At 36.8% G+C, this 12,459-nt stretch overlaps 1 protein-coding gene across 11 annotated transcripts in view; it reads right to left on the reverse strand.

Moving 5' to 3' along the window:
* KANSL1L (KAT8 regulatory NSL complex subunit 1 like) overlaps window positions 1-12,459 on the reverse strand; it is a 150,608-nt gene that overhangs the window by 60,314 nt on the left and 77,835 nt on the right. For 7 of the 11 annotated variants that reach the window (XM_048213931.2, XM_048213929.2, XM_048213935.2 and 4 more), the window contains one exon: window positions 11,808-12,012. In XM_048213931.2, the coding sequence (XP_048069888.1) occupies window positions 11,808-12,012 (205 nt within the window). The remainder of the gene's footprint in view (window positions 1-11,807; window positions 12,013-12,459) is intronic. The other 4 variants (XM_048213933.2, XM_048213936.2, XM_057304495.1 and 1 more) reach the window with 2 other exon arrangements.

Consider the following 12,459-nt stretch of genomic DNA (forward strand, 5'->3'; position numbering starts at 1 on the left):
AAAAAATCTTTAAAAAAATAAATGACTATCCCCAAAATATGAAGGTACTGTCCTATATTTCTCCTAGTTTTATCATTTCCCTTTCATATTCAGGTCTATGATTCACTTTCCATTTTTGTGAAGATCAGTACATATTTGTAGCTGAGTAGTTAGCTTTCTCAGTCCATTTCCTGCCTGTAAAATTTTGGGTATCAAAGAACTTTCTTTTACTTCATCTAGTCTCTGCCCCTTTTAGTATAAGCTGGTACTGGTTCTATTAATATAAAATTCTCAAAAGCCTTGTGGGTCTCCCCTATATGCCAAGAGGATCCATGTCAATTGGCATGAGGGTTTCCCCCAGGTCTTACCTGGATAACCCCATCATTCTCTGACTTCTACTAAGATGGTTGATTGGATCTCTGCATCACATGCCTAATCTCTCCAGCAAAGTTTGTCTAGCCACACCCTTGGATTCTCTCCAGAGAATGTTTTTGTTTGGTGTTGGCAACAGGATGAAAATTTTCCAAATTATCAAGTTCTGTTTCCTTTTTGGTTAACAATTACTTCCCTAATTTACTGATTTCCTCAAATATTTTACTATAAAGAGCAAAGAGAAACTACACTGTAAATTCCAAACTTTGCTTGATAATTTCCTCAGCTAAATATCTAAGAGTTCAATGCTTACAAGTTTTATTTTCCATTCAACAGTAGGATATTTTCAGCCAAATTTTCTAGAACTTTATAACAAGGATCATCTTTCTTCCAGTTTCTAATCTTTCTTTCTAAAAGTCTTACCAAAAGTACCTTTAATACTCACATTTCTAGTAACATTCTGTTCATGACAATGTATGTATTCTCTAAGATGTATTCTCTCGTCTTCCATCCTCTTCACTTCTTTCTGAACTCTCATCAGAATCTAGGCTCACCTCAGAATTCTTCCAGCCTCTACCCATTACATAATTCCAAAATCACTTCCACAGTTTTATCATTTGTTACAGCAGGACCCCAACTCCTGGTTAACAAACTCTGTATTAGTTTCCTAGGGATGTCATAAAAAATTGCCACAAACTGGGTGGCTCAAAGCACAAAAGTTTATTTCTCATTGTTTTGGAGGCCAGATGTCCAAAACTGAGGTGTTGGCAGGGCTAAGCTTCCTGTGAAGGCTCTATGGGAGAAATGCTCCTTGCCTCTTTCAGCTTCTGGTGGCTCCTGGTGTTCCATGGCTTGTTTTAACATAATTCCAAACTCTGCCTTCATCCTCACATAGCCTTCTTCTCTGTGTCTCTATGTCTCCAAATTCTCTACTTCTTTTATGGGCTCACAGGTCTACCTTAAATCCGAAATTTCCAAATAAAGTCAATATATTAGTTTGCTAGGTCTGCCATAACAAATTACCACAACCAAGTGGTTTAAACAACAGACTTACTGTTTCATATTCCTAGAGGCTGGAAGTCAGATCAAGGTGTCAGTAAAATTGGTTTCTTTTGTGAACTAAATGGAAGAATGTGTTCCATGCCTTTCCCCCTAACTGCTGGTTTTTGTTTTTGTTTTTGTTTTTTTTGCTGCCAATCTTTGACATTCCTTGGTTAATTAAAGAATAACTCTGATCTCAGTCTTCATCTTCACATGATGTTCACCCTGTGTACACGCATCTATTTCTGAATTTTCCTTTTCATAAAGACATCAGTCATACTGGATTAGGGGCCATCCTAATCACCTCCTCTTAACTAGTAACATCTGCAACAACCCTATTTCCAAATAAGCTCACATTCTGAAATACTAGGGGTTAGCACTTCAACATATGAATTCTGATGGACACAATTCAATCCATAACAGTCACATTCATAGGGACCAGGAGTTAGGGCATGGACATATCTTTTGTGGGAGAGACAAAATTATGCCCACTAGAGTTTTTTTTTTCTTCCAATACTTTGAATATTTCATTCTATTCTCTTTTTGCTTACATCATTTCTGATAAGAAGTCAGCTGTAATTCTTATTCTTCTATAGGTAACATTTGCTTTTCTCTGCCTTTCTTCAAGGTTTTTTCTTTTTTTTTTGGTTTTTTTACAGTTTGAATATGTTATGCCTAGGGATTTTATTTTTTGTTGCTTTTTGGCATTTGTCCTGCTTGATGTTCTCCTGCTTGAGTTTTCTGGATATGTGGTTTAGTGCTTGCCATTAACTTTAGAAAATTCTCATGTATTATTATTTCAAATATTTTTTCCGCTCCATTCTTCCAGTGTTTCTGGTATTCCAATTACACATCTGACAGACCTTCTGAAACTACCCTCAAATTCTTAGATGTATTGTTTTTTCATTCATTTTTCTCTTTGAATTCCAGATTGTGAAGTTCTTATTTGCTTTACCCAAGCCTGTTGATTCTTTCCTCAGTCATATCTCGTGTACAGACGAGGCTATGAAAGTTATGCTTCATTTAGGTTACAGTGTTTTTGATTTCCAGCATTTACTTTTGATTCTTAAAAGTTTACATCTCTTGAGAGGTCCAAGAGGAGGAGGAGTAGGCGGAGAAGTAGGAGACCTTAGTTTTGTCTAGTCCCAGGAATTTAGCTAGATAGCTATTAAAACATTCTGAATACCTGAGAACTCAACCAGAGATCTAAGAAAAGAATAGCTGCAAGTCTACAAATAGAAAAGAGACCACTTTCTGCAAGGTAGGAGATGCAGAGAAGTAAATCCAAGGCAACAGATCAGAAGATAGACCAGAAGAGGAGGGAGACTCCGTAAGCCAACTACTGGAAAGTGACATAGCAGCAGAGCACAAAATCAGAACTTTTAGAAGTCTGCTCTGGTAAGGGACATCTCTGCCTGAAAGGCACTCAGGTGGCGAAGTGGATCAGAATCCTCAGTAGGACAGTGTGGTCTCACGATCCTCAGGGTGACAGGAAGACTGGGACGCCTGAGAGCGGCAGAGGTCTCAGGCATCGAAGCAGGGAAGCCAGCTGCTATCAGTGAGCCCAGGAGTGGGCTTTCCACTCAGGGATGCCATAAACTGTGAACCACGGCATGGTCCAGCAATCACTCTCCAAGCAGGGGCCGAGCAAGCTGCAGAACCATGGCGAGACACCCCCACCGTCCCCAGGAAGAGTGGCACCAGTAAAAACCACAGGAGTCTTCAGGGTTTGGAGACTCCAAACAGGATTCCAGGCCTGAGATAAATATGCATGGTCAAAGGCTGGGTGAGCACAGAGCGCGGACAAAGACCAGGGAGAGAGGTGTGACTAAATGCTTTACTGAGAAGTGGGGTCCTGAGCTTTCGTGCCTGGGCTGGAGACCAGGAGGCCGATACTTTCATTCTCATCCTCTAAATCGACGTGGAAAGCCTTCAGAGAACAAAAGCCACATGGAGCAATCCGGAGCAGTTTACTTAACCTGACCCACTGGAAAGGGCAGTGCAATTCCATCAGGGACAAAGAAACCTGAGGATCACCATAACAGGCCCCTCCCACAGAAGATCAGCAAGAACATCCAGCTAAGATCAAGTTTACTGATTACACAGAAGAGCAAATCTCCAGCGCTAAGGGAAAATAGTATACAGAATTCATTTTTTCCCCACAATTCCTTAGTCTTTTAATTTTTTTCTTTCCTTCTTCAACCAATTTCTTATTTTATCAAGTTTTTTAAGTATTTTTAATTTTCATTTTTACAGTTACATTCTATCCTTTCATTGTACTTAATTTTATTTTTGTATATACATGTGGTTTTCTTTCTTTACAATTTTGGAATGCAGTTTCTTCTAATAAACAGACCAAAATACACCCAGAATTTTGGGTATTGCTCTGTCCTCTCACCTGTCTGATCATATTATCTTTTTCTTTTTTTTTTGTTCTTTCAAATTTTCATCTTTACAGTTAGAGTCTAAGTTTTCAATGTATTTAATTTTATTTTTGTATATTTATAAGTTTTTCTTTCTTTACAATTTTGGGATGTAGTTTCTTCTAACAGACCAAAAAAACACCCAGGATCCAGTGTATTTCTCTGTTCTGTTCACCTGTCTGATTATATTTTCTTTCTTTCTTTTTTTTTTTTTTTTTTCCAGCTTCAAGCCTCTTCTGATTTGTTTAGTGTATATTTTTCTGGGGTCATAGTTGTCATTTTAATCTTTTCTTCTCTCATTCATCCATTCTTCTCCGGACAGAATGACAAGACAGAAGAGCTCACCTCAAAAAAGAGAACAAGAGGCAGTACTGACTGCCAGGAACCTAATTAGTATGGATATAAGTAAGATGTAGGAACTAGAATTCAGAATAACGATTATAAAGATACTAGCTGGCTTGAAAAAAGCATGAAGGACACTAGATAATCCCTTTCTGGAGAAATAAAATAACTAAAAAATAATGAAGTCCAAATCAAAAAGGCTATTAATGAGATGCAATAAAAAATGGAGGCTCCAACAGCTAGGACAAATAAGGCAGAAGAGAGAATTAGTGATACGGAAGACAAAACAATGGAGAATAAAGAAGCTGAGAAAAAGAGAGATAAACAACTGCTGGATCATGAGGGGAGGATTCGAGAGATAAGTGAAACCATAAAGTGAAACAATATTAGACTAACTGGGATCCAGAAGAAGAGGAAAGAGAGAGGGGGGCAGAAGGTATATTGGAGCAAATTATAGCAGAGACCTTCCCTAATCTGGGGAAGGAAACAGGCATTCAAGTCCAGGAGGCATGGAGAATCCCCCTCAAAATCAATAAAAATAGGTCAACAACTCAACATGTAACAGTGAAGACTGCAAATCTCAGAGACAAAGAGAAAATCCTAAAAGCAGCTTGGGACAAGAGGTCCATAACCTATAAGGGTAGAAACATTAGACTGGTATGATATATTCAGGGTGCTCAACGAGAAAAATATACAGCCAAGAATACTTTATCCAGCTAGGCTGTCATTCAAAATAGGAGACATAAAACCTTTCAGGACAAACAGAAACTAAAAGAATGTGATCACTAAACCAGCCATGCAGGAAATATTAAAGGGGATCCATTAAGCAAAGACTGGGATCATTCCATGCATATGTTTGGGCCACAATGCTTTGAAACTTGAACCCAATGACAAGAGGAAATTTCGAAAGAATTCAAATAATGGAGGTTAAAGAGCATCCTACTAAAGAATGAATGAGTCAACCAGGAAATTAAAGAAGAATTAAAAAAAAATTCATGGAAACAAACGAAAATGAAAACACAACTGTTCAAAATCTTTGGGATGCAGCAAAGGCAGTCCTAAGAGGGGTATTTATAGCAATACAAGCCTTTCTCAAGAAAAAAGAAAGGTCTCAAATACACAACCTAACCTTATACCCAAAGGAGCTGGAGAAAGAACAGCAAATAAAGTCTAAACCCAGCAGGAGAAGAGAATTAATAAAGATTAGAGCAGAAATCAATGAAATAGAAACCAAAAGAACAGTAGAACAGATCAACGAAACTAGGAACTGGTTCTTTGAAAGAATTAGGAAGACTGATAAACCCCTGGCAAGATTTATCAAAAAGAAAGGAAAAAGGACCCAAATAAATAAAATCATGAATGAAAGAGGAGAAATCACAACCAACACCAAAGAAATACAAACAATTATAAGAACATATCGTGAGCAACTATATGCCAACAAATTAGGCAATCTGGAAGAAATGGATGCATTCCTCGAGACATATGAACTACCAAAACTGAAACAGGAAGAAATAGAAAACCTGAACAGATCCTTAACCAGCAAGGAAACTGAAGCAGTTAATCAAAAATCTCCCAACAAACAAGAGTCCAAGGCTGGATGACTTCCCAGGGGAATTCTACCAAACATTTAAAGAATTAACACCTATTCTTCTGAAGCTGTGTCAAAAAACAGAAATAAAAGGAAAACTTTCTATGAGGCCACCATTACCTTGATCCTAAAACCAGACAAAGACCCCCACCAAAAAAGGAGAATTACAGACCGATATTTCTGAAGAACATGGATGCAAAAATTCTCACCAAGATACTAGCCAACAGGATCTATCAGTACATTAAAAGGATTATTCACCATGACCAAGTGAGATTTACTCCTGGGCTGCAAGGTGGTTCAACATCTGCAAATCAATCAGTGTGATACACTACATTAATAAAAGAAAGGACAAGAACCACATGATCATCTATAGCATCCTTTCTTGATTAAAACCCTTCACAGTGTAGGGTAGAGGGAACACACCTCAATATCATAAAAACCATATACAAAAAGCCCACAGCAAATATCATTCTCAATGGGGAAAAACTAAAAGCTTTCCCCCTAAAGTCTGGAACACAACAGGGACGTCCACTGTCACCACTGCTGTTCAACATAATACTAGAAGTCCTAGCTTCAGCAATCAGACAACAAAAAGTAATAAAAAGAATCCAAATTGGCAAGGAAGTCAAACTCTCACTCTTCACAGATGACATGATACTCTATGTAGAAAACCCAAAAGACTCCACCCCAAAATTGCCAGAACTCATACAGGAATTCAGCAAAGTGGCAGGATATAAAATCAATGCACAGAAATCAGCTGCATTTCTACACACTACCAATGAGACAGAAGAAAGAGAAATTAAGGAGTCAATACCATTTACAATTGCATCCAAAACCATAAGATAGCTAGAAATAACCCTAATCAAAAAGGCAAAGGATCTCTGCTCAGGAAACTATAGAACACTCATGAAAGACATTGAGGAAGACATAAGGAAATGAAAAGATGTTCCATGCTCATGGATTGGAACAACAAATATTGTTAAAATGTCTATGCTACCTAGAGCAATCTATACATTCAATGCAATCCCTATCAAAATACCATCAACTTTTCTCACAGAGCTGGAACTAATCATCCTAAAATTTGTATGGAACCAGAAAAGACCCCGAATAGCCAAAGGAATGTTGACAAAGAAAACCAAACTTCAAGCTCTATTACAAAGCTGTAATCATCAAGACAGTATGGTATTGGCACAAAAACAGACACATAGATCAATGGAACAGAATGGAGAACCAAGAAATTGACCCTCAAATCTATGGTCAACTAATCTTCGACAAAGTAGGAAAGAATATCCAATGGAAAAAAGACAGTCTCTCTAATGAACGGTGTCGGGAAAACTGGACAGCCACATGCAGAAGAATGAAATTAGACCATTTTTTTTTTTAAGATTTTATTTATTTATTCGACAGAGATAGAGACAGCCAGAGAGAGAGGGAACACAAGCAGGGGGAGTGGGAGAGGAAGAAGCAGGCTCATAGCGAAGGAGCCTGATGTGGGGCTCGATCCCATAACGCCAGGATCACGCCCTGAGCCGAAGGCAGACGCTTAAACGCTGTGCCACCCAGGCGCCCCTAGACCATTTTCTTATACCATACACAAAAATAGACTCAAAATGGATGAAAGACCTAAATGTAAGACAGGAATCCATCATAATCCTTAAGGGGAACACAGGCAGCAACCTCTGTGACTTAGGCAGCAGCAACTTCTTGATAGCTACATCTCCAAAGGCATGGGTGACAAAGGCAAAAATAAAAATGAACTATTGGGACTTCATCAAGATAAAAAGCTTTTACACAGCAAAGGGAACAGTCGACAAAACCAAAAGACAACCAACAGAATGGGAGGAGATATTTGCAAATGTCTTGTAAGATGAAGGGCTAGTATCCAAAATCTATAAAGAACTTATCAAACTCATCACCCAAAGAATAATCCAGTCAAGAAAAGGGCAGAAGACATGAACAGAAATTTGACATACAGATAGCCAATAGACACATGAAAAAATGCTCAACATCACTAGGCATCAGGGAAATACAAATCAAAACCACCTCACACCAGTCAGAATGGCTAAAATTAGCAAGTCAGGAAATTACAGATATTGGTGAGGATGCGGAGAAAGGGGAACCCTCTTACACTGTTGGTGGGAACACAAACTGGTGCAGCCACTCTAGTAAACAGTATGGAGGTTCTTCAAAAAGTTAAAAAGTAGAACTCCCTATAACCCAGCAGTTGCAATACTGGGTATTTACCCTAATGATACAAATGTATTGATCCAAAGGAGCACCTGCACCCCAATGTTTATAGCAGCAATGTCCACAATAGCCAAACTATGGAAAGAGTCGACAGATGAATGGATAAAGAAGATATGGTGTGTGTGTCACACACATACAATGGAATACTACCCAGCCATCAAAAAATGAAATCTTGCCATTCCATGGCATGTGCAATGATGTAGAGATTATTATACTAAGTGAAATAAGTCAGTCAGAGAAAGACAATTATCATATGATCTCACACATATGCGGAATTTAAGAAACAAAACAGAGGATCATGGGGAAGAGAGGGAAAAATAAAACAAGATGAAATCAGAGAGGGAGAGAAACCATAAGAGTCTCTTAATCACAAGAAATAAACTGAGAGTTGCTGGAGGGGAGGGAGATGGGGGGATGGAGGTGGGGTTATGGATGTTATGGAGGGCACGTGATGTTATATAAGACTGATGAATCACTGAACTCTACATCTGAATCTAGTAATATATTATTTGTTAATTCAATTTAAAAAAAGTTCACATCTCTTTGCTTATAGTACCTATACATTACATGTTTTCTACTTAATCCATTAAAGACTTTAACGTATGAATCATAGTTATTTAAGAGAATTTCAGTATCTTTGTCATATTTGAGCCTGGTTCTGATGGTTTCCCTGTCTCTTCAGAGTTCCTAGCATCCTTGTAATTTTTTGTTAAAAGCTGCATATGATGTATCTGGTAACAGGATCTGAGGTGAAGAGAATTTTTTTTTTAATTAATCTCTACACTCAACGTGGAACTCAAACTCACAACTGGAGATCAAGAGTCGCACGCTCCTCTGAGCTAGCCAGGTACCCTGAAGCAAACAGAATTTTATTGTGAGGCATTATGTTAATCTGGCTAAGAGTGGGCTGTGTATAATGTCTGCTATAGTTGTAAGTGCCAGAGGACTCAAAATTTCTCTAGTGTCTTTGTTTTTGTCTCCCCTGTTGACTTTTAACTTCCATAAGCACTCCACCTCAGAGACAGTCTATGCTTTGCAGCTGTAACCTAATGTTACAGTATCAGAATCTTGTCAGTATGGTGGTAAAGTTGGGGGAAAGGAAGCATACCAGGGGTGCCTGGCTGGCTCAGTCAGTAGAGACAGCGACTTGATCTCAGGGTCGTTGAGTTCATGCTCACTGTTTCTTAATAACATGTTGCTAGTTTTGGCTTTGTCTGATATTTCCTTATAATTAAATTCAGGCCATGCATCCCTGGCCAAAATACTGCATACTGAAACTGTAACCTTCTTCTCATAGGCTATGTTAGTTTTGATCACCCATTGGTGATTCTTTTCCAATCAGTCTTTACTATGATCACTGCAATAATTCTGTAGTTGTGCACACTCTGTATTTATTAATCAGCATTCTACTATATGGAAAAGTCCTTCCTTTCTCCTTTTTAATTATCAACCAATTTAACTGTCAGCAGTATGGATGCATGGTTTCCTATTTTTTTCAATGGTTCATTACTGTCCTTAGTTATTCTGATGCTCAAATAGCCCTAAATTTGGCCAGCGGCAGGCTCTTCAAACTGCCTTCTGGATTCTTTTGGAATGCCCTCGTCATTTTTTTTTTGGTAACACTTCCTTGCTTTCTGGTAACACTGAGATGTTCCAAGCTCATCTTATACCCTCTCTTCCCCACATCTGGAGATCAGCCATTTTTCCAAAGACCCTTATTTCCTTTCAGCAGGGAATAGTATTAGAAAACAAGAATGAGTGCCATTATGTACTCACTGCTGTCAGGGTAAGTATGAATCTAGACTGTTCATATCCAGTATGGTAGCGATTATCCATATGTGGTTATTTAAATCAAAATTAATAAAACAGAAAGTTCAGACCCTCAGTTGCACTAACCACATTTCATGTGCTGAATAGCTACATGTATTTAGTTACTACCATATTGGACAGCACAGGTATACATGGAACATTTCCATCATTACAAGAAAATTCTATTAGACATTATTTACTGTTATAGACCTTTTCACAAAGTGAATTGAGGACACATACACACACACACTTGTAAGTTCTCACTCTCCATTACCTTTTAAATATCTTCCTGTGTCCACTACATTAATTCTTTCATACATCAAACAATCACTTACTGAGCATATATTATTGGGACAGTTACTGTTCAAAGCTCTGTAGGTTCAGAAATACATAGTCCCTGTTCTCTAAGAACTTGTAATGAGAAAACAGAAAAACAAATGATTATTACAAAATAATGGGTTATTTTTATAACAAGGTGTTATATTAATATTCCATAGTGGGGATGTTAAGGAAGGCTTCCTAAGAGAAAGGACATTTATTAAGGTTAGAAAGGTAAATAACTGGCAACTAAATATCCTGGCAATTTGGAGGATAAATTGGGGGTGGGGACATCTGTTATTTTCCATCACTTTTTTAATCCTATTCCTGTTTACTTAAAATTCTTTCTCTAACTCTCCCATAACCTTTCAAAAGTCTATAAATCTTTCAAAGCCCTTATTTTATGATGCATTTAATACTTCTAACCAGATAAGCCCCTACCCCAACCCCAAAATATACTGTCTTAACTGATTTCAAAAACAAAAAAGATTTGGTTTATTTTTGTCATTATCAATACAATGGGTAAGAACATGGGCTTTGGAATCAGACATTTTGCTTACTAGCTGTGTGATCTTGGGCAAGTTATTTAATCTCTCTGCACCTCAATTTCTGCATCTAAAGGGGGGATCAACAACATCTCATAGTTATATTTTGAGATAATAATAATGTACTGAAAATGCTTAGCATAATGACTAGAATATGATAAAGTACATGTTCTGCTAGTAACAATAATCTCACACTCGTTTCTTCCTTCATTTGCTGAACAAAGGCTGATATTTACAATCTCAGGGCATAAAGAGTATTCCAGTAACACCTAACAAATCCCCTAAATTATTCAAGCAAATTCCTTCCAGTCAGAATATTATGGCATATTCATATGGTCAATATTTTAAATAAAACAATTCTATGTATTATTATGAAATTATAGACTCAATTTCAAAAATATTATTTATCTATGGCTTATAGCATCTTTAAAACATTAAACGAAATATGATTTTGTATATAAAAACTTTAAATAAAAATATTTTCTTATTAAAAAACTTTTCAAAAAGCACGTCGTGTAACAAAAACTAGAGGTAACTTATCTTGACCTTTATCACAGTTTTAGATATGTATTGAAAGATGTACATTTAACATTCTGCTAACATATGAAAAATATGCTTTTTAAAAATGCAGTTTTAATGAAGTACATTTTAATTGTAAAAAAAGTATAAGCACGGATATATAAAATTGCATTGCTTATATTCCAGACAAAGGAAATGGCATGCAAATACCAAACCTAAAAAGGAGAGTGATGCCATTTCCTACAAAATAAGTGGAAGCTATGCAGATTTTTACTTTTTTCTTCACTAGAAAAAGACAGAGGACAAATACGTAGTACACTTGTGTTTTCCTCATTACCCTTACCGGTAAAATTTAAAAATCACCATGATATGTAATTTTCCTTCAAATTAGTTTAAGCATTAAAATGCATTTAAAAAAATGGAGATGAGTTTAATACACTATCATGTTAAAAAATTTATTAAATTCCACTTATATATTGTTAATACTTATGTCATTTATAAACTATATATTAAAACTTTCTAGATGTAATTATTCTAAATAATCATGTACAATCCATATCCTCTTATATGTGAAATACGCTGATGACAAAATCTTTGTTCACGTTTTCCCATAGGCAGCCTTACCTGCGGAGTCCAATAAAAAGTAGGGCTCAATCGGTAGAGTTTTCGTTTGTGGAAACTCTGAAGTGGCCTTGTTCGAGCAGCTGTACTCATGATAGTCAAGGATGGAGATTTCAATCTTGTCCTGTCTTTTCTCCTTTTCTTACTGTGCTTCTGGTTAAGCAACCAGCTACTGGAGGAAGAGAGCTCATCTAAATTCTCTGAAGCACTGAAATGCCATGAAATAATTGGGGAATGGAGAGAATAAAACAAAACAAACAAACAAAAAAGACAAAGAAAACTAAATGTAAATTGCCTTGATCTATTATGACAGAAGAGTATTAATTTTAGCCAATTTTATGGTAACAATTGGCAAAAGAATTGGTATTAATGGGAATTTACATATTCAGGTTGTAAAAATAATTTCTACTTCTATTTTCTCCTGTAAAACAAATACCTGATAGGTTAGAAATGTTCACATGAGTTCACTGGTACAATGTACATGTTCACTGTAAATCAATAATTCATGCATGTTGTTCAGTGCTGTTATATCATATTCTTTTTGCATATGGGTGAAACTATATAAGGTTTAGGTTTACAAAAGGCTAAAATCCCATACTGTATCATTAGTTGCTCCGAAATAAACACTACATACCATTTCAGTGAATTTTGAAAC

The sequence above is a fragment of the Ursus arctos genome, unplaced genomic scaffold, assembly GCF_023065955.2.
Source record: "Ursus arctos isolate Adak ecotype North America unplaced genomic scaffold, UrsArc2.0 scaffold_1, whole genome shotgun sequence".
NCBI lineage: Eukaryota > Metazoa > Chordata > Mammalia > Carnivora > Ursidae > Ursus > Ursus arctos.